Here is a 19,839-nt window from a genome sequence, read left to right as displayed (position 1 = left end):
TTTTGATACAATAAAAAATCTTTATTAGTAATGGTGACTTAAAAATGTATCTTATGATAATATCAAATTAAAAATTAAATAAATATGTACAAGATACATCGCTTAGTAGTTTAAAACACAATACAGTTTTGAACATAAATTATACAAAACACAGTTGAAGCACAACACTTCTTTAAATTGCAATTTTAAACACGTCAACTACGCTAATCATTCAGCGTCAATAATTCATGACTGAAGTTGTAGGCCAAAAGAAATTTATAAAAATGTAAAAGAACCAATGCTTATGAAACGACAAACCAAAAACCATTGACTTATCATACAATAAATGGTTTTCTTTAAACAAGCATAAACACAAAATTTAACTTGCAATCTATGCAAATGTTTTATAGTCAACGAACCGTGATGACATGTGGGGCTCGATAATCTGTATTGAAATAAGACTTTTTATTGATTATACAACTGTATTCCCAATATAACTTAAATAACATTAGTAGTTCATCTTAAACTAATTTAATAACAAACATTAACATGAAGATAATGCAAAACATTATCATTTCAAAACCGACTTTTAAAATTGATTTAAAACAGCTGTAAATAGAGCTCTTATTTTACTCATTATAGGTAAAAAAAGCAGCATGGAAGAAGAAAAGCCACTTATACATGTAAATGATAAACATAATTATCGCTATTTTCCATTTATCTTACTAATTGATAATTTCCGTTCAAAGCACAGTAGAGTGATAAGAAAAAGTATCACTAGAAACTAAGGTCGCACGTGTCGTTGTCAATGTATTAACAACGTGTCATAGGTGAAATGGCGATTAACAGATTAGCATTGGTCGTACCGGCTCAAGCAAGAAAATCAATCTCGATCGAATGACCAGCATAATCTATAAGTATTACAATAAACATGGTATCATATATTTTTCTCAGCTGTTTATTGTTATGTTTATTTTGTATAAATGTCCTTTGGTTGTCATATCATGCAAACGCATTCATTCAGCAGTAGATTTGTTAGAAATGTGTTCTGCCTTACTTATGTAAAATTATGTAAACAAATGAGGGTCGCCACGAATATCTGTCGCCCCATTGGCTCGAAACCTCACCACTCCGATGTACGTTAGACCTACATTCTGTCTGAAACAGACAATTCACCGCCGTAGAAAAATCTAGCTCTTAGTTATTCAATAATACACGGTGTGGCCAATAGAATAAAAAGCTATATATTAAAACCGAAATTTGAAGAACAGTGCTCAAAACTGCAGTTTCTCAAATTTAAGAATATTGTTCATGTAAAATATTCACCGAAATGGTCCAAACTGGCGCTTTGGGTATGAAACCCCCTTTATATTGTGTTTTTCCTTATTCATTAACACTTTTTTTCACTTTTTTGATGTGTTTTTGTTCGCGTCTAATATGCAATCTTACAGTGAAAGTAGATTATAGGTAATGTCGTTCCCCTATTGGAAAATAAGAATAGAGGTATAGGACTTATAAAACACATTTATTCTTAGATAGTATGAAAAACAGAAAAAACGCATTAAAGAAGTCAAAACTATTTGAAGTAACGAAAACAAAAATACAGAACAAAAAGCTCACAGGTCAAAATAGCGTGGTCCTACCCCAAGTACCTGTGAATTCATCATTGAATTGAGCTAGTTTTATCAAAATCTTTTAATTGATTATATTCCGAATGTATGATTTCCGCTTTACGAATTCCAGGTAGGGGGTTGTCTTGATTATGATTGGAATATAGTGTATTCTGGAAATTATTAATAAATGTAAATGTCAAAATGTATTGCAAAAGAATAAGATGTCTTGCTGAAATATTTAAGATTTGCCAATTGTAAGAATAAACTTTAATCATGTTTTGGTTAGTGAAGAATTATCTTTCTTTATTTACATTTCAAATTAATAAACATCTAAATTTTAGTTTACTTTATATTTTACTCATCATTCAATATGCATTTAACATTAAAAACTACCTCATTACGTGAAGCTAATAGCTAAACTTAAAATACTCGGATAAAAATTCATAAAAAAATAATCGGACTTTAATGAAATTCAATAGTTAATTTTACTGTCTGCTTTATTTATTAGTAATATTAAAGATGGTTATTCTAAATTACTGTGGACCCGGAGATTTGAGAAAGCAATATTTCTGTAAATCTGTAATTTGTTTTTATCTTTCTTGTTTTGAACATGTATATTTAAAGCTGCAGACAGAAAACGTACATATATTAAGAATGAATGAACTAAAAGTGCTGCAAAAATTGTTTTGGACTTTTAGTATTAAAATCATTAATATGAAATGTTTCAATGGAAACAGGAGAGTTAAAAGCAAATCCCTTCATTTGAAGTTAGAATGTCTTTTCTATTCGTTTTTTTTTTTTTTTTTTTAATATTTATAAAGTGTTTTTTTCCCAAAAAATCAAACATGTATAACAATGAATTAAAGGATTGCTTGACATATGAGTTTTACAAAACTATATAAGGTATAGTTGTACAAAAACAATATAATATAATACACTACACACACAAAAAACACAGTGTTTTAGGTAAAATTCCTCTATTTTAAAACCTTTTTTCAAATGAAAATGAAGCGAACTTGAGTCATTCAGGAATCAGTGTCCTGATGGCTTTTTCAATTGGTCCTCTACAAACTGGACACGGCTTTTTCTGACTAAACAGTAGCTGACAACAAGAATGACAGATCACCAAGTGTCCACATGGCTGTATAGTAAACTCTAGTTTATTCACCAAACACACTTTACAAATAAGTCTAGGATCAATTGCTTCGTTTTGGTTGATTGATAGGTTCTCTGTCGCTGTTGTTACTTCTGTAAAGCAAATTAATCATTTAAAATTTATAATCTTAATCTATTAGGGTAGATGAAAATTAAGATAGCGTTAACATATAAACCTGAAATAAATCTTGCAAACATTGAATACGTGTGAGCGCTTACAATGCAAGTTTTGATATAACAAATATTTATAATTTTTTTTTAATCGGTACTGATTTTTGAACTTGTTTGAGACGTTGCTGATAAAAACATAACATGATATAAATTTCATAAAAGACTTCAAAGAACTGTTCAATTTTCCGTATACTAGTAATTGATATGTCCCTGGTTACACTGTTTTTCACTTAAAAGGCAGCACACTACAAAGATTTTATAACTCCAACTCCCAAGTTTCAAAATGCTGTAACTTTCTTAATAATGCTTGATAGTTTACAAAAGTGGTAGTTTTGGATAGCTAACATATTACTCTTTCAAATTAATGCAATGTTAGTATTATGCAACAATTATGTAACCAATTATAACGTTAACTGTGTCTAAAATATTTTTCACCAAATTTCCATTTCAAATGAAATTAGCTTCTGCATAGGTATCCCTAGAGGGTTGATTTTATTATATGTTGTTCCAATGGCCATTATCTACAAAAGTGTGTCTCAGATTTCAGATAGAATGTATAGAAAAAAAAGTTATCAAAGGTACCAGGATTATAGTTTAGTACGCCAGACGCGCGTTTCGTCTACATAAGACTCATCAGTGACGCTCATATCAAAATATTTATAAATCAAAACAAGTACAAAGTTGAAGAGCATTGAGGATCCATAATTCCAAAAAGTTATGCCAAATACGGCTAAGGTAATCTATGCCTGGGATAAGAAAATCCTTAGTATTTTGAAAAATTCAAAATTTTGTAAACAGGAAATTTATAAAAATGACCACATTATTGATATTCATGTCAACACCGAAGTGTTGACTACTGGGCTGGTGATACCCTCGGGGACGAAACGTCCACCAGCAGTGGCATCGACCCAGTGGTGTAAAAAGTTATCAAAGGTACCAGGATTATAGTTTAGTACGCCAGACGCGCGTTTCGTCTACATAAGACTCATCAGTGACGCTCATATCAAAATATTTATAAATCCAAACAAGTACAAAGTTGAAGAGCATTGAGGATCCAAAATTCCAAAAAGTTATGCCAAATACGGCTAAGGTAATCTATGCCTGGGATAAGAAAATCCTTAGTATTTTGAAAAATTCAAAATTTTGTAAACAGGAAATTTATAAAAATGACCACATTATTGATATTCATGTCAACACCGAAGTGTTGACTACTGGGCTGGTGATACCCTCGGGGACGAAACGTCCACCAGCAGTGGCATCGACCCAGTGGTGTAAAAAGTTATCAAAGGTACCAGGATTATAGTTTAGTACGCCAGACGCGCGTTTCGTCTACATAAGACTCATCAGTGACGCTCATATCAAAATATTTATAAATCCAAACAAGTACAAAGTTGAAGAGCATTGAGGATCCAAAATTCCAAAAAGTTATGCCAAATACGGCTAAGGTAATCTATGCCTGGGATAAGAAAATCCTTAGTATTTTGAAAAATTCAAAATTTTGTAAACAGGAAATTTATAAAAATGACCACATTATTGATATTCATGTCAACACCGAAGTGTTGACTACTGGGCTGGTGATACCCTCGGGGACGAAACGTCCACCAGCAGTGGCATCGACCCAGTGGTGTAAAAAGTTATCAAAGGTACCAGGATTATAGTTTAGTACGCCAGACGCGCGTTTCGTCTACATAAGACTCATCAGTGACGCTCATATCAAAATATTTATAAATCCAAACAAGTACAAAGTTGAAGAGCATTGAGGATCCAAAATTCCAAAAAGTTATATACGAACGGAATATAATCAATAGAACAAATTTTACACCTAATTAAACATTATGTTCTTTTATGGGGTTAGGATGTTTACACTAATTAGAGATTTATGAGAGAATGGAATACCATAGAGACAATCTGAGACACGCTTTTGAATCCCATGATGTGTTGATTAAGATTTCGTGAAAAATTTTCTGTATAGTTAAAGAGATGATAGAGCTAAATTCATTCAAGTGAACTTACCAAGATTTTGCCACTAATTACATAATAATTGATTACATAATGATTGCATAATAAAAATATTGCATTCAATTAAAAGATTAATCTTTTATCTATCTTTATATACCTCTTTTATTATTTTCTATGCATCCATAAGAAAGTTACAGCATTTCAAAGGTTAGTGATTGGAAGTAAAAAAATCTTTGTATTGTGCTACTTTAAATAAAACTATCACTAAATGTTTACTAAAAAATATTTGATGAGAGGTGTATTCGCTTGACGCCATAAAATATATACCCAAGATTTCCAAAAAATCATATTTCAAGTAGGCTTTACATTTTCAAAAACATCGTCATCAGCATTTAACCATGATCGCTCCTGAGGAAATCCGACGGCCTTTTTAAAATTAGAGGGACTTTCCAGTAGGAATCACTTGGTCATTAGAAGGCCGTTGTACGTCGAACAATTCCGGACTATTGTCGCATATAAACAGTAAACAAATGGCATCGATATTTGTCCACAGTAGCCACAACTAAAATTACTAGATTTGCAATGTCTCCTTTGTAAGAAGATTACAACCCTTTCCCTTTTTTCTTATAACACTTTGGAAAACCTTCGGCAAAAGTCAAAAGTACATAACTAAGAAAACATTATTGATCATTATTGTTGAAAACAAAAATATTTTATTTCTTTAAAATGCGCAATTTTGGTCAGAGACCTTGTTCAAATTGTCTTTTATCTTTCATCTGATCGAATTGTCTAAATCCCTTGGAAATGTATATTTCAATTGGGTTTTTTTCTCTCTCTCTCTGTGTGTCTCAATTTAACAAGGAATGGTAAACGTTGCTCATAAGTGCGTTGCTTCGACATTGCATTAAAGATATTATTATCTCTTTTAAATAATCAAAATGTAATAAAAACACTTACCTGTCATATCGACGTCCTAAAATACATGAAATATATAAGATATTAAATAAGAGAAAATACAAGTTTTGAGCAAAGACAATCGTGAAATTGTTACATATACTGAATGTTTTTTGTTGCATATTTTTTTATAGTTCGTTGTGTGTGTGTTGCATTGTCGTTTGTTTTTGTTGTACTTCAGTGTTTCCGCTGATTCGTTGTTTTCTTCTTATAGTTGATGTATTTCTCTCGCTTTTAGTTTGTAAACCGGATTTCTTTTCTCTCAACCGATTTATGACTTTCGAACAGCAGTATACTACTGTTGTCTTTAATTTTTTTTTTTTATATATGTTTAACCTGTTTTATAACTCATAATTATATGAAAATCACGTAAAATGTAATATTATATAATTTGCTTCATCAGCTGTGCTGCTATTAACAACGTCAAGATATAAAGCATGGGTTCAAGTTAAAAATGTTTTATCAATTTTCCCTACAAAAAACAAGTAAACAAACATAGATACTTCAAACACTTGACAAAATGGTGAGCTGTTTAATTGTATTTTTAAGACAATGTAATTTGACGATAAATTGATCTGAAAACACAGGGAAACAAAGTTTACAAGAATAAAAAAATATCAACTCCTGTTTTCTATCAACTCTAGAGAACATTTTTTAAATTGATTTAGAACTATTAATCATCCCGTCGATCTTCAAACGTTTAAATAGTGATTTTTAATCTGTATATGTTATGGTTATCTTTTGATTTTTTATATTCTAACAGTGTCATCTGTTTAATTTACAATTTAAATACAACGCATGTCATAATCTACGGTTTTCTTTAATTATATTGTGTGGCTTCTCTCAAATAGTTGGATGATGCTGATTTCATGATAGTATTTTTTACAGGATTTAGAGTCTCAATTATAATTCACTTTCAAGTGTTGAGATCCAAATGAGCACTTTTAAGACGTCTGCTTGAAGAAATGCAGCCAGATGATCGGGATTAAAATGAATAAATTGTTGTTTCGTTATATCCACTCGTATCGTTTTTTTATCATGAATTTGTTTATGAGTATTCTAGTTCATTAGAGGATCCAACGACCTCCCAGTACAACATAATATTTGTTATCAGATATTGGAGTGCAGATAAACATGCATTTTAAAAAGTATGAATAAGAATCCAATGAGACTTGTAAAAAAATAGAATTTCAATTTTTAACAAGTTCAACTTACATTTTCTGAATCATTGTCAAGATGTTTACATGAATGTATATTCTTTCTTTTGAGGTCTTCGATATGTTGACAGTTTGGCTGATTTTTAATATGGGTTAAAATAGGATCTTCATCTTTTTGCCAATTTTTGTAGACAAATCCGCATTGGTAGCACGCCGTGATGTCAGAAAATCCTGTAATTATACAAGTACTTAGTATACATTTTCTCTCTTTTATTATAGTACATTTAATGTTAAGTTCATTTTGTTATCCCAATTGGTTATATCTTTAATTACCCTAAGGAGAGTGTTTATGGCTCATAACCATAATCCTGCCACACACTGCATACCTCTGCCAAAAGCATGTCATTTGATAGTTCTTGAAAGTTTCATCTTGACATTTATTTTTCGTCTACTTTTAGCGTATATCACACAAGTATATTTTTCTATTTTGAACTGTTTAAAAGTTGTTCACATCGTAGCATATCATGCATGGTCTAAATCTTTGTTGAACGTCGTAAAGTGACCCATAGCAGTTGCAATCCTCATCATTTGGTCATTGGTGTTCGACTGTATCACAGTCAATCATAAAAATCTCTTTATTTCAACATCTCTTTTCCAAAAATAAAACAAAGAAACATATTTCTTTAAAAAAAAACACCTTATAGATTGTTGAAAAAAATTACCTTTATAAAAGTAGCCGGCTATCGCAAAAACTAATTTTGCCCATTTGGACGCCGATGTAAATCCTACAAAGGACCTCTCTCTTATGTCTTCCTTACTGTACGCTCTAAACTTTGGAGGGATAACTCTTTGATTCGACTCTGTGTCTGTGCCTCGCTCGTTCTTTTCTTGTGTGAATAGGTATTTTCTTTTTCTTTCATGCTGTACAGCAGCTAGTCTTTGAAATTCCTGTTCTTTATCATATCGTTCTTCAAGTTCACGATCTTTTGAATCAAAATGGCTATTTTGAGTAGCACAACTTTCACTTCCATTTTCATAGAGTTGACCGTTTGAAACAGATGAAGTACCAGTAAAGCCTCTTTGTTGACCAGTACAGACCATCTCGGACCTTTGATTTGCGATATGATCTAAACTTTGAACGGGTACAACTAGTGAGATGGTATCATTTTCTTCATCGAAATGCTCAGAAACCTGAGCTTGATAGCTATTAATTTGGTGAAAAGGACTATATCCATCACTACGATCAGTACAGTACATTTTTATCTTGCTTTAAAATTTGGTTTAAGGGAATGTTGTCTTCAATCATCTCCAGGAAGGAACAGTCGACCTCTTATGAATTTTGAACAAATTCAACTACATGAAAAGAAAAAGAAGGAAGAAAACATGATATTTAAAAAAACTCTTTTCATAAATTCGTTTCATTTCACTACATTAGATATTGGTAAGAGATGTATATTGTCAATGCTTTAAAATCCCGCGTTATTTGGAAGTAGAAGGATTTTTATTCTTACATGCTTAAAATCTCTGTCACGAAGAAATGACCTTTTGAAGTTTTATCAAAATAACACTCCATGAAACTGGTTGATTATACGTTGAAACATTTACAATTTTATGTGCAACAAAATCAGAATGAATCATTAAGGCATGTGTTACAGACCTGTTCTTTCTTGTACATACGTACACATAGTTTATCAATCCACAAATTGATGATGTATAAAAGCCATAGCCCGTTGAATAGCTATATGACCAAAAAGGGACCTTAAAAAATAGCAAAATCGATATAAGGTCAATTGCCTAAAGGACGTGAAACCTTAGCTTCTTTAATCATAATTTATAATTTATCAGGAAAACTTTTAGCCATGTTTTTTATACATCATGTCAGTATTGAGCTACACAGGGAATTTCACTGACATCAATTTCAAGAGCTAATTACGGGTGAAACTCACATGAAATCAGTTCATGTGACTTTTGGGGGAATCTCATGTAACAAGTCGCATGAATTTCACGTTTAATTGATGATTTTTTCACATGATATTCATGTGATTTTTTTCAAATAACAAAATTCGAATAACATATTGATTTTCGGACTTTATCAAAATCATGAAAAATGTCATATTTTATTTGGTAATTTGTAAAAGGACACCCACTTACTCGATGCAAAACAAATATTATTTCTCAGTAAATTTCAATAATCAAATAAATATTTCAAAATTTCATTATTTCAATTAAGATTCAAAATATCTTTTTTCATCTGGAATAATGTAATCAGGTAACACAATAGCTTTAGAACTAAAATTAGAATTTAATTCACAGATCAAACCATATTCATTTGTTCTACAATAACATCATTTCTATTTCGCCAAATGCTACAACATCTGCCAGAGTACTAAGTATTTTCAGGCTTGATACATGTATATATATATGTATGCAATGGAACAAAATGTATGACTTAAAATTTAAAAATAAATTAGAAATCTGCATCCAATAATTAAATTGACGATCAATTTCCTGAAATGTTATATACTTTCAAATATCTATTTGCAAACAATTGCTGTACCAGCTGATGATTTAAGGAATTTTATTTTTTAATTTTTAAATTACTACACAGACCAAAAATATCTCATTCATTTAGTTTAGGTGCTACAAATAAAGAGTAACATAATTGTTTATAAGATCAACAAACTCTGGAATTGGCATTATAGATTTTATACCAGAAATGTTTAATAAGCAACAGTTAATGCCATTTGAATTGTATGCAAGGTAGTTATCCTGTAATTCACCCTAACTTCCTGGAGCCATCAGTGATTTTTGATCTAGGGATATAGGTGTAGTAATGCCTTTGATCGATGTATAGTTTTTCAACCTGTTATACAGAATTGAAATATGTTCCCTTTGTCTGTCGATTACATCAAAGTGAAATTGCTCACAGTCATTATATCTTGGATTTCAGGTAATTTGTCTGTGACGATTGCAACTACTCTGTCCCTGTCCTTGTGCCATCTCGAATTTGGTAACACTATACTCTTCCACTGCCATCTGTTTTTTTTTTTTTTACTTAAGCCTATGGACTACACGGAAGTTGATGTAATAATTAATTTTAAACATTTCGTCAATGAATTCTATAACGTTAGTGTTCTCTAATTCATTATAAAATTAAAACAACAGATATGCATTTGACAAAATAATTTGTACACTCACTTACAAATTATAACTTAAAATAACAGCTTAACACAGTTAGCTTATCAATAAAATACGTAAAAACTGTTACATCAATATCTGTATAACAAAAATAATGTTATTTTCCCTATAAAGGTTTGAAAATTATTGCTTGCTATTAAAGCTTAATTTCAAAACTCTATGTCAAATAATTTGCAAACACAAAGTCTACCTTATCAGAAAATACTCCAAAAGGAAAGACAAATTCAAGACTTGCGTCAAGTGTTATATCTTTATCATGAAAAATCTTCTATCGACGTTAAATTATTGGAAGGATTGACAAATTGACTATTTGAAAAATTTGAAAAAAAGACTCCAAGTTCCGAAACCAAGAATGTATCATGAAAATTAATTCTGTAAAAGCAGACGGGAACAACAGTAATACATTTGCAATCTGTTCATGAACATAGTTTTGTTTATAATGTTCAAGTGTTTTTTATAGACAATATTGGTACTGTTTTTGTAAATTTTGACGAAAATTATTAAGATGTTATTTAAGGCGCCAAGTCTGGAACAATGAGGAAAATGACATACGCATGCACACACTTTCAACTTTAATTCTATATTGTGGGGGGAGGGGCATATAATTTTTAAGACATACTGTTGTAAACTGAGTACAGTAATAAAAAGAAATATATGTTATATCTTAATGTATCTTTTCCCATAAAATCGTATGCAACAAAAAAATTATAGTTTCTTCTATCATATGAAACGTCATCGTAAAATGTATAAGGAGACAAAAGCTTGAGGACAAAAGAAGATTTCTTAATTTTATTTAATCACTAGATTTTTCACTAACCAATGAAATATAATGATAAAGGAAAAGATTATCCACATACCTAAAAGTGTAAAATTTTTATACAACATTTGGTTTTTTGCGTAAAAAAAAAGAAAAAAAAACATACCCCTTTTTTTAAATTGTGGTTAATACAAATTTGAACTATATAGTTGCTTTACAATTCAGCTTTTATAGCAGCGCGTTCTTGATATGTTTTTACGGCATAACTGTAATGTAAAAGATAGCTGAAGACAATGTGTGCTTTTTGAAATAATATTGTGCATTAAACAGAAATTTCCATTGTCTTTTTTTTATCTATAGAAGACAATGTCATCTTTTCTGTGTATAACAATTGAAGTAAACAAAAGAGTTTTTTCAACCGGGCCAGTGTAACTTTTATTATACATTTGACTTAGAGAAAATACATCTTTTCATAAAGGAAGTAAAACATTGCTCAAAAATTAGTACATTAAGGAAGTATTGCGTATAACATTTGAAATTGCGATTGCTTTGTTTACATAGTGATTTGTGAAAACTAATTCCCGAAGGACAGATGTTTGTTTGAATTGTTTTGTACTTCAAAACCAGCATGAATAAATTGTGAATCATATTAGAAGTATTATCGTATCAACTGAACCATTAAATAAACACTTACTTTCGATTTACATTAAGATTATGAAAACGGCAGCTATTCAAAATGGTGGATACATATCAACATGATCAAGTGGGAAAAAACCTCAGCTATATTTAGATCAGTTGTCACACAAATTTAAATTATTCAACGAATCGATGAACATATGAACAAATATATTTATATTGATTAATGTTAATGTGTTGTTGTATACACATTAAATAAGGGCAGATATTTACATCTATTAACATGATTAAGTTGATATTTACATAATAGAATAGTCACTGGTAGTTTTCATTGTTTTTCGTCTAATCAAATATACGCCATTATAAGAATTTTTTCCGCCTATTAATTTGTCAGAGTGACTCTTGAAAAGGTACATTCGGACAATTGTGACTTTATTAATATTACTGATATGATCATGATGATTGATAAAGAACTTGAAATATAGCTTTAATCAATGCAACACAGTATTTAATATATCACAGGAACTCGGTAAGCAGATTATTTTTATTTTATTTATAAACGTTTTTCAAACGTTTATTCGTATTTCCTGTTTATTTGTATTACATTATTAACATTTCAACATACATTGACTTTAATATGTTTTTGATTTTTTAGCAATGTGCAGTTTATTATTCATATCCGTATTCTGAAAAATCCTAGTGTACGGATATAGATACTAAAACAAAGAAACATTCATACCAATATTAAAATTTTAATAATGTAATACAATGTAATAAAATAGACAGGAACTACGAAAAAAAACATTTCATAAACATCGATAAACTATTGAAAAAGTAAATTCACAAAATTAACTGCACTCAAAGGAAAATTCATAACGGAAAGTTCTTTATCAAATATCAAAATCAAAAGTTCAAACACATCAAACGAATGGATAAAAACTTTCATATTTTTGATTTGGTACAGACATTTTCTTATGATATATATATAGCACGTCTTTTACGAATTACGTATTTAATTGACGAAAAGCGTAGCTTTGAGTGGATTAAATATGTTAATTAGTAAGGCGTGTCTATATATGATTTGTAACATTAATGGGCTATGACACATATTAAAAGTTAAACCCTAACCAATAAAACCTTTCTGCACTTTAGTGGCTTGATACTTTATTTGATTTAAGGAAATTAATGTCAGTTGGATTTGTTTGTCCGATAAAGGTACGTTTAAAATTCAAAGTATTGTTGCCGTTTGATTCATACTCGATAGTCATTTATTTTTTCTTCCCAAAAGGTTTTGAAAAAGGGGGTGTGAATGGGAGAGAAAAAAAAGGGGGGGTTAATGCAAGCAATTATCTTATGATAATTTCCCATCAAAACATTAAAAAAAGACTTGAAGTTTCAAAGGAAGTTGTGATAAAAAGGAAACATATCCCTAATACCATTTATGAAGGTAAATCAAAATGTTCTTTCGTTCCCCAAAACCTTGGGAAGATCGGTTAATTGATTGCGTGTTGAATTCATATAAGGTCCAGGGACAAATTTTGAAGCTTGTTCATTACACGAAAATAGAACTTTATGCGGGTGGGGGTATGTTTTCTATTCTTCTAAAAAGATATTCTGATCCCCAATTTGTTGAAAAGTTTTCTTTTATTATGGTCAAGCAGATGACAACAAAATACAAAAATAAATTCTGAATCCAGATTTTCCCCTTACCTTATAGTGTTAAACATTGAAAAAATAATGCGATAGCGTTGAAAAACTAAATGAGATTGATCGCACTTTGAGCAAAAACAAATTTCCGACTGACACAAAAAAACCATAGCCCCTTGAAGTTCAAATGTTTGCTATCTAAGTACTACCCCATTGAGGCGGAGCTAGACTGTGCATTAACAACTTTTGAGATGGAAGTTAATGCACTGGTTTAAGCTCTTCCCATTCTTTGCTTTTCAAATAAGAAGTTCTCTACGGCGGGATTGGAGAGTGAAATAACTAAAAGATCATTTAGTTAACGCACTTTGCTAAAAATAACCGAGTTAACTCACCAGTAGATCAAAGGAAAATTTACCATTCATGTTACAAGTAGAAAATGATGGATTAAACATGGCTTTATAGCTAGCTAAACCTCTCACTTGTATGACAGTCGCATCAAATTCCAAGATATTGAATAACTGTGAATTAAATTAGTTGCAAGGGAAATTGTCAATTAGGCAATTAAAAACACTTAAGTCAGAGACAGACGAAAAACATCACGAAAAAGAAGACGAACAGACAAACTGTTGATTTTACTTACATTAGTAAATAAATAGTTTTAATAAGTTTTAGTTCATGAACCATAAAACGGGACCGTCAAAATATTTTTGTTTTCAATAACACAAAAAAAGTAAGTAGTTATACGAACGACTTGTACATACTATAGAAATTTTGCACACTGGCAGGTTAAAGGCTAATATTATATATCATATATATAGGACTATCTTAAGTTGTAGAAGTACAAAATCTTTGCAATTGTAAATATGTCGTCAGTTAATATTGCAGGTGTTACGATAAGTATTAAAAACAAATGGCTCATTTGGTTCCCTTCCTAGACCAAGCTATTGTATTCTGTATTATTGTTTCATATTTTCATATTTTTTTTTCAGTCATAATTATCTTGTTGTACAAATGTACAAATATTTGCAATTCGCCTTTTTGTCTATCTTTCCATTGATTTATTGAACAATAGAATATAAAATACATGAGATACTCGCTGATTCATACGTCAACTGAATGATTAACCTTAACTAATATTTTTTCAACAGTGTTGAAGATAACACCGTATTTAAAGTAAGAGTTTTTTTTCTAATCGTTCTTGCTTTGCGGTAAATGACATTTAATAAGAAATGTTGTTCGTCCTCAATTTCCTAATATTTTACAAACAGGACAGTGCATTTCTTCCCTTGAAATGTCACGATGCCATCACCTTTCAATCATTAAAAAATACGCGCGTTTGTGTATTTTTGCATACTAACGCTTAATTATTTAAATTGCTCAATAAACCAACATTATTATGATGGTCTTTGAACTACTGGTATTGTGTAGACTTATATGTTTTAATTGTAGGTAATTTACAACAAGTGCAATCATTATATAAAATTGTTAGTTGCAACTCCAATTAAGCCTTCAACTGTATTTAAAAAAAATATTATAAGCCAGATATATACTAACTTTAACTGATATTAGATGATGTAAATGTTCTCCTTGAAAACATATATGTGTATTTTGCTACAGGTTGTCGGTATTCTTATGGCCACCAACTGCGCTCTTTGATATCAGACTTTGTTGCTGTATTATTTATGAATCACAGTTTATAGCCAAACCAATCTGATTAAAATACCGATCCCATGTGTCCAATTTTGCTTGCTATGATATAAAAACGTTCCAGTATACTTTCTGTTTTAATGACATTCCTGGATCAACTGTTTTTTCCCGATTAATACCGTAATACACCTTCAAATAGTTGAAGGGTGAAATTTCATTGGCTGGTGTAATTACCTTTATTCATAAGGTACTAGTTATAATGACCAGAACAGAAGTTAAAGACAGAATGTTTAAAGGTCCTTGTAAGCGTAGACACAGAATCGTTAATCAGATTGTGGTAAAATTCAGTACAGGCCCGTCTACAAGTTCCAGTTACTACCGTAAACTTGATAATAACAAAACAAATCTACTTGCAATGCTTGCATTTACAACGAAAGAACTGAATGCATATGAAAAAATATACACAGAAATGATTGCCTATATCTTGATTCATACTCTATACAAACACGATTATCTTTAGTATGTCATGCAAATATGTATATATAAAGGTCATCCTCATGACTAGATAAAACTAATATTAAATGACCGTTAAGTTGAGGTTCAGAATGCACATTTTACTACATCAGGACAATATCGATAATGTAACTACGCAAAATGTGAATATAAAAAGTAGATATATTGTATACAAACTAGTCAAAATATTTACTTAATTTTATCATTAGTACAAGGACATCATTCGTAAATATAATTATAAAGGTATTTCACATCCTTTTTTCTATGGTAATATTCTTTACAAAGCACAAAAATGTCGGCATTTAGCTCAAAAGGAAACAAAACTTTAAAACAGATTTACTTAGAAGGAATATAGTTACGAAACTGTTGTCAGATCATTAAAGTTTGAATATTTTGGTTTTAATATGTATTCATTTATAGGGTTTTTGCATCAGAAATAATCACATTTATTCTAAAACCGTTTGTTGGTATGATACAGGTTATTTTCTTCTCATATGTTTTATGATGATATAATACAAAACCCCTAACGGGAGGGTTTTGCTTGATGTTCATATGATTAAGACATAATCCTCAATCAGTTTTAATTGAGGTCTGGAGATGGCTTGTCAGGAACTGCTAGTAGTCCTTTGTTAATTTATGTATCATTGTCATTTTGTAAAGTTTCTTTTGTTACCCTTTCTGACATCGGACTTCGACTTCTTTTAAACTGAGTTTTACTGTGCGTATTGTTGTGGTGTAATACCACCAAATAATGGTACGTCACATCCGGTTGTATACGAAAGTAGGTCTAAAAAAATATTCCCTTGAATTTGACAGTTGTAGGTAATTAATCCTACATTTTATTGCAGAAAAATCATTTCTGTGTCATAAACATATGTCTTGGGTATTTCAAAACACCATTATTTTTTATTTGGGATTTCTATAGAAAATTTTGTAATCTTGAGGTTAAATGGTGACTTAACCTTGTACACAGATAAATAAGGGGAGAAATTTGATTGGTTAACTTCCAATGATGGTTATTTTCTTATATGCAATGAAATGTTATGTGAATTTTTTTCTATAGTACTGGACAGGATAAAACTTTACTCATGCCAAGTATTTCTTTATTTGAAACAAAGATAAATTCTGCACATTTTTTTGAAAAGTGCAAATTTAACAAAGACTAATTGGGGAAAATTAATGGTGGTATTACACTTTGTGTGTTTGTTTTTTCTAAATTAGCTAGAGATATAGGTGGAGGGCTGAGATCTAAAAAAAAATGTTTAACCCCGCAGCATTTTTGTGCCTGTCCAAAGTCTGGAACTTCTGGTCTTATGTGATTTTTAATTTTAGTTTCTTTTATATATTTCGGAGATTAGTATGAAGTCTATTATCACTGAACTAGTATACATTTTTGTTTAAGGTGGTACCTAACACTACAGGGAGATAACTCTGTAAATTCAGTTAAACGTTTTAATTACGTAATGTTGTTAAGGGAATATTAAGCTTCTCACTGATCAAAATTGGTGTTTGTCAAACTGCTATATAACCAGTGTAATTTTTCTGATAAAATGGTTGGTTAAAAATTTTTGAAATTTATATATTTTTGTCAAAGGGTCAAAGTAAATACTTTTTCAAAATTTTATGAAAATTAAACGAGCCAAATTAATTTTAGTGAAAGTGTTAGGTACCACCTTAATAGCCAGCTGAAGCACGCCCCCGGTTGCGGGATTGTATCGCTGACCCGTTGATGGCCTTCGACTTTTATCTTCTCTTTGGTCGGGTTGTTGTCTCTATGTCATATTCCCCATTGCCATTCTCATTTTTATTAAAATATTGTTCACATAACTATATCCGTAGAATATATTTCTCTGATCAAGGATTTGACAGTAATTTCCATGTTTTCTGAAAATTGGACACATAAACTTGTTCCTTTAACAATTTCTGAAAACAAAATCAGTGAATCAGAACATTTGTTTTAGTCATTAGAATGATGTGTTTTCCTTTTAATAGACAGCTTACCAATATTTTTGAAAAATAGCAGCTCCTGTTATAGTAGAATTCTAAATCAAACCTGTACTGTAATAATGCCATGCTTGACAAAGCTCTGTATTCAATTGACTCAGAGTGTTTATGTCCTCTCAATTTTAATTGTATATGTAAGGCAAATACAAAAACTAAACAAAACATTCACTATAGTTGAAATTTACAACTTACGTGGCTCTCATTTTCATGAGTTATGTAATTTTCTAGACTATTTTCTTTGCATGACATTTTTGCAATAATGTTTTTCGTTTTTTGAAAATCAACTTTCGTTTTTCAAAATTATTTGAATATAAAAGAAATGCCGCCTTAAAATTGTGTTATATTATGATGCCATGCATATCGCTATACAGCGCTTTTACGTTGAAGTTACTCACCTGTATGTGTATTCCTTATTGATGCACCCTTTTCATATACTGCTGCAACTCTACTATTTAAACAATGTCACTCATACAACGCAATGACGGAACTTAAGGCGGAAGTATAAATATACCTTACGTTGTATTTAATTTTACAAGAAAGTGAAATACAATAGAGTTTTTCTTCTTGTGTGTACGGTATGGTAGTTAATACGCAGGTCAATTTACAATGTCTCATTAACTTTAATGTTTATAATTATGAGTTTTTGTTAAAGTTGTACTTATATAGTTGGATAAACTTAGTTTGTGGTCTGCTGGAAACGAGAGCTTAAAAAAATGGCTCGCAATTGAGCTTTTATTTAAGTGTGATGTAATTATATATCATTATTTTACAGTACTTGTAATTCATTTCACTGTACCATGAATATATTTGATCAAGTCTGTGTAATTGGATCTCATTCTGAGTGTGTGAAGGGGAAAATTATTATTTTATGTCTCGAGAAGTCTAAACAAACGGGTGAAATGTGGCTTTATTGATAAAAATTGTTATTGTTTACTTAATTTCTTGCCTTCCTTGTGTTTTGTATTTATAAGCGAAAAGTAAAATCACAAAAATATTGAAAAGTTAAAAACGGAAAGTACCCAATCAAATGACAAGATCAACTGCTCAAACACATCAAACGAATGGATAACGATTAACTGTCATACTCCTGCCTTGGTATATGCATTTTATATGTAGAAAATTGTGGTTTTAACCTGGATTTTTTTCAGCTAGCTAAACCTCTTACTTCTATGCCATTCCCATAAAATTCCATTATATTGACAACAATTTGTGGACAAAACAAACAAACAGACAAAACTGTTGTGAACAAAAACACGACATATCTGTTATTTCTAATAGGTAAACAAGTTAAATTAGGAGAACACCAGTCAACATTAGGTTTTTTTAACTTAATCACTAAAGAACAAACAACTATGTAACAAAGGAACCCAAAAAGGCATAGAGACAAAGCACACTAACAAAGATTTACCAAAGCACAATAACACCATGACGGGATGTTTAAGTACTGAGTCACGTCAGATGAAAATCACAAAATATGAACTTAACAGTAAAATTAAATTCCATACTATAACACGTTATTAAGATGATAAACCACGTCAATACCCAGAACATATACTTGAAGACCATCATGTATTATTTGTGAAGTTGAGTATTTAGACATTCTTTGACATACCCTTGGTTCACCGACTCTGTATTCAGACACTTGTGACGTTTTACAAAGTCTGAGTTGTGAATTCAAGCTCTTGAATACAGAATAAGTTTGGAAATGTTTATCCCACAAGCAGGTGAAGTTGGTGTATTGCTTCTATGGTGGGTTAGATTGATAATTTTAAAATTAAAATATTCTCAATTGTCATAGATTATGGTACTGTGATGACCGTATATGTCAAATTCAAAATATATAAATATACACATGAGACGGAGGAAGCCATGTCTGTTGTTTCTTTAATTTCTGGTTCTGTGGGATTTTAATGGAACCCAATCAAAAAAGTTTGGTTAGTTAATGAACGAACATCATCAATATGTCTGAAGTGAAATTAAAAATGACCTGGCTTCTTTGATCCTCTTGTTTTGACAAGTTTCTAAAGGAACTCGAACTCAAATAAAAATAAGAAGAGGTTGGCAAGGACCATTAAGCAAGTAAATCCAGATTGCCAATATATCCACGTTTGAATGAATGTTACAATAATTCATGATTTTTTCCATTCTGTATATATTTTACTTGACTAAGTGTTAAGTCTTTAAATGAATCGTCTTTTTTTTTTTACAAAATGTCCAGTTCATTTAGTACAAGGTAAACTGTTCCAGCCAATCTGTAATTGGAAATGTAGATATATAATCATATAACGATAAATCTGTGTGGACGTTATAAAATGTGCATTTGAACAGAAAACATGGACCTCGTGAATGTTTAAATATTATGTTTCGCTGCCTTCTTTTGCAGTTGATAATATTCTATGTTTATAATAGATACTACACAGCTACTTTAGTACAAGTAATCTTAATGCAC

General features: G+C 30.5%; 1 protein-coding gene across 2 annotated transcripts; it reads right to left on the bottom strand.

Moving 5' to 3' along the window:
- On the bottom strand, positions 1 to 17,878 carry LOC139491430 (baculoviral IAP repeat-containing protein 7-B-like). Of its 2 annotated transcripts, none has more exons than XM_071279124.1 (5): positions 17,786 to 17,878; positions 7,711 to 8,341; positions 7,047 to 7,219; positions 5,835 to 5,850; positions 1 to 2,840 (listed from the first exon to the last, which is right to left on the bottom strand). In XM_071279124.1, exons 2-5 carry the CDS (start codon positions 8,243 to 8,245, stop codon positions 2,614 to 2,616), a joined length of 951 nt encoding a protein of 316 aa, XP_071135225.1. In that variant the 5' UTR covers positions 8,246 to 8,341; positions 17,786 to 17,878; the 3' UTR covers positions 1 to 2,613. The 2 variants fall into 2 exon arrangements, with proteins under 2 accessions (XP_071135225.1, XP_071135223.1); XM_071279122.1 differs by lacking the exon at positions 17,786 to 17,878 and adding an exon at positions 11,638 to 11,717.
- Positions 17,879 to 19,839: the final 1,961 nt, after the last annotated feature.

Source organism: Mytilus edulis, chromosome 10 (assembly GCF_963676685.1).
Source record: "Mytilus edulis chromosome 10, xbMytEdul2.2, whole genome shotgun sequence".
In the NCBI taxonomy this organism is placed as follows: domain Eukaryota; kingdom Metazoa; phylum Mollusca; class Bivalvia; order Mytilida; family Mytilidae; genus Mytilus; species Mytilus edulis.
The sequence above is the reverse complement of the archived record's forward strand: the minus strand, read 5'-3'. Positions and strand labels throughout refer to the sequence as shown.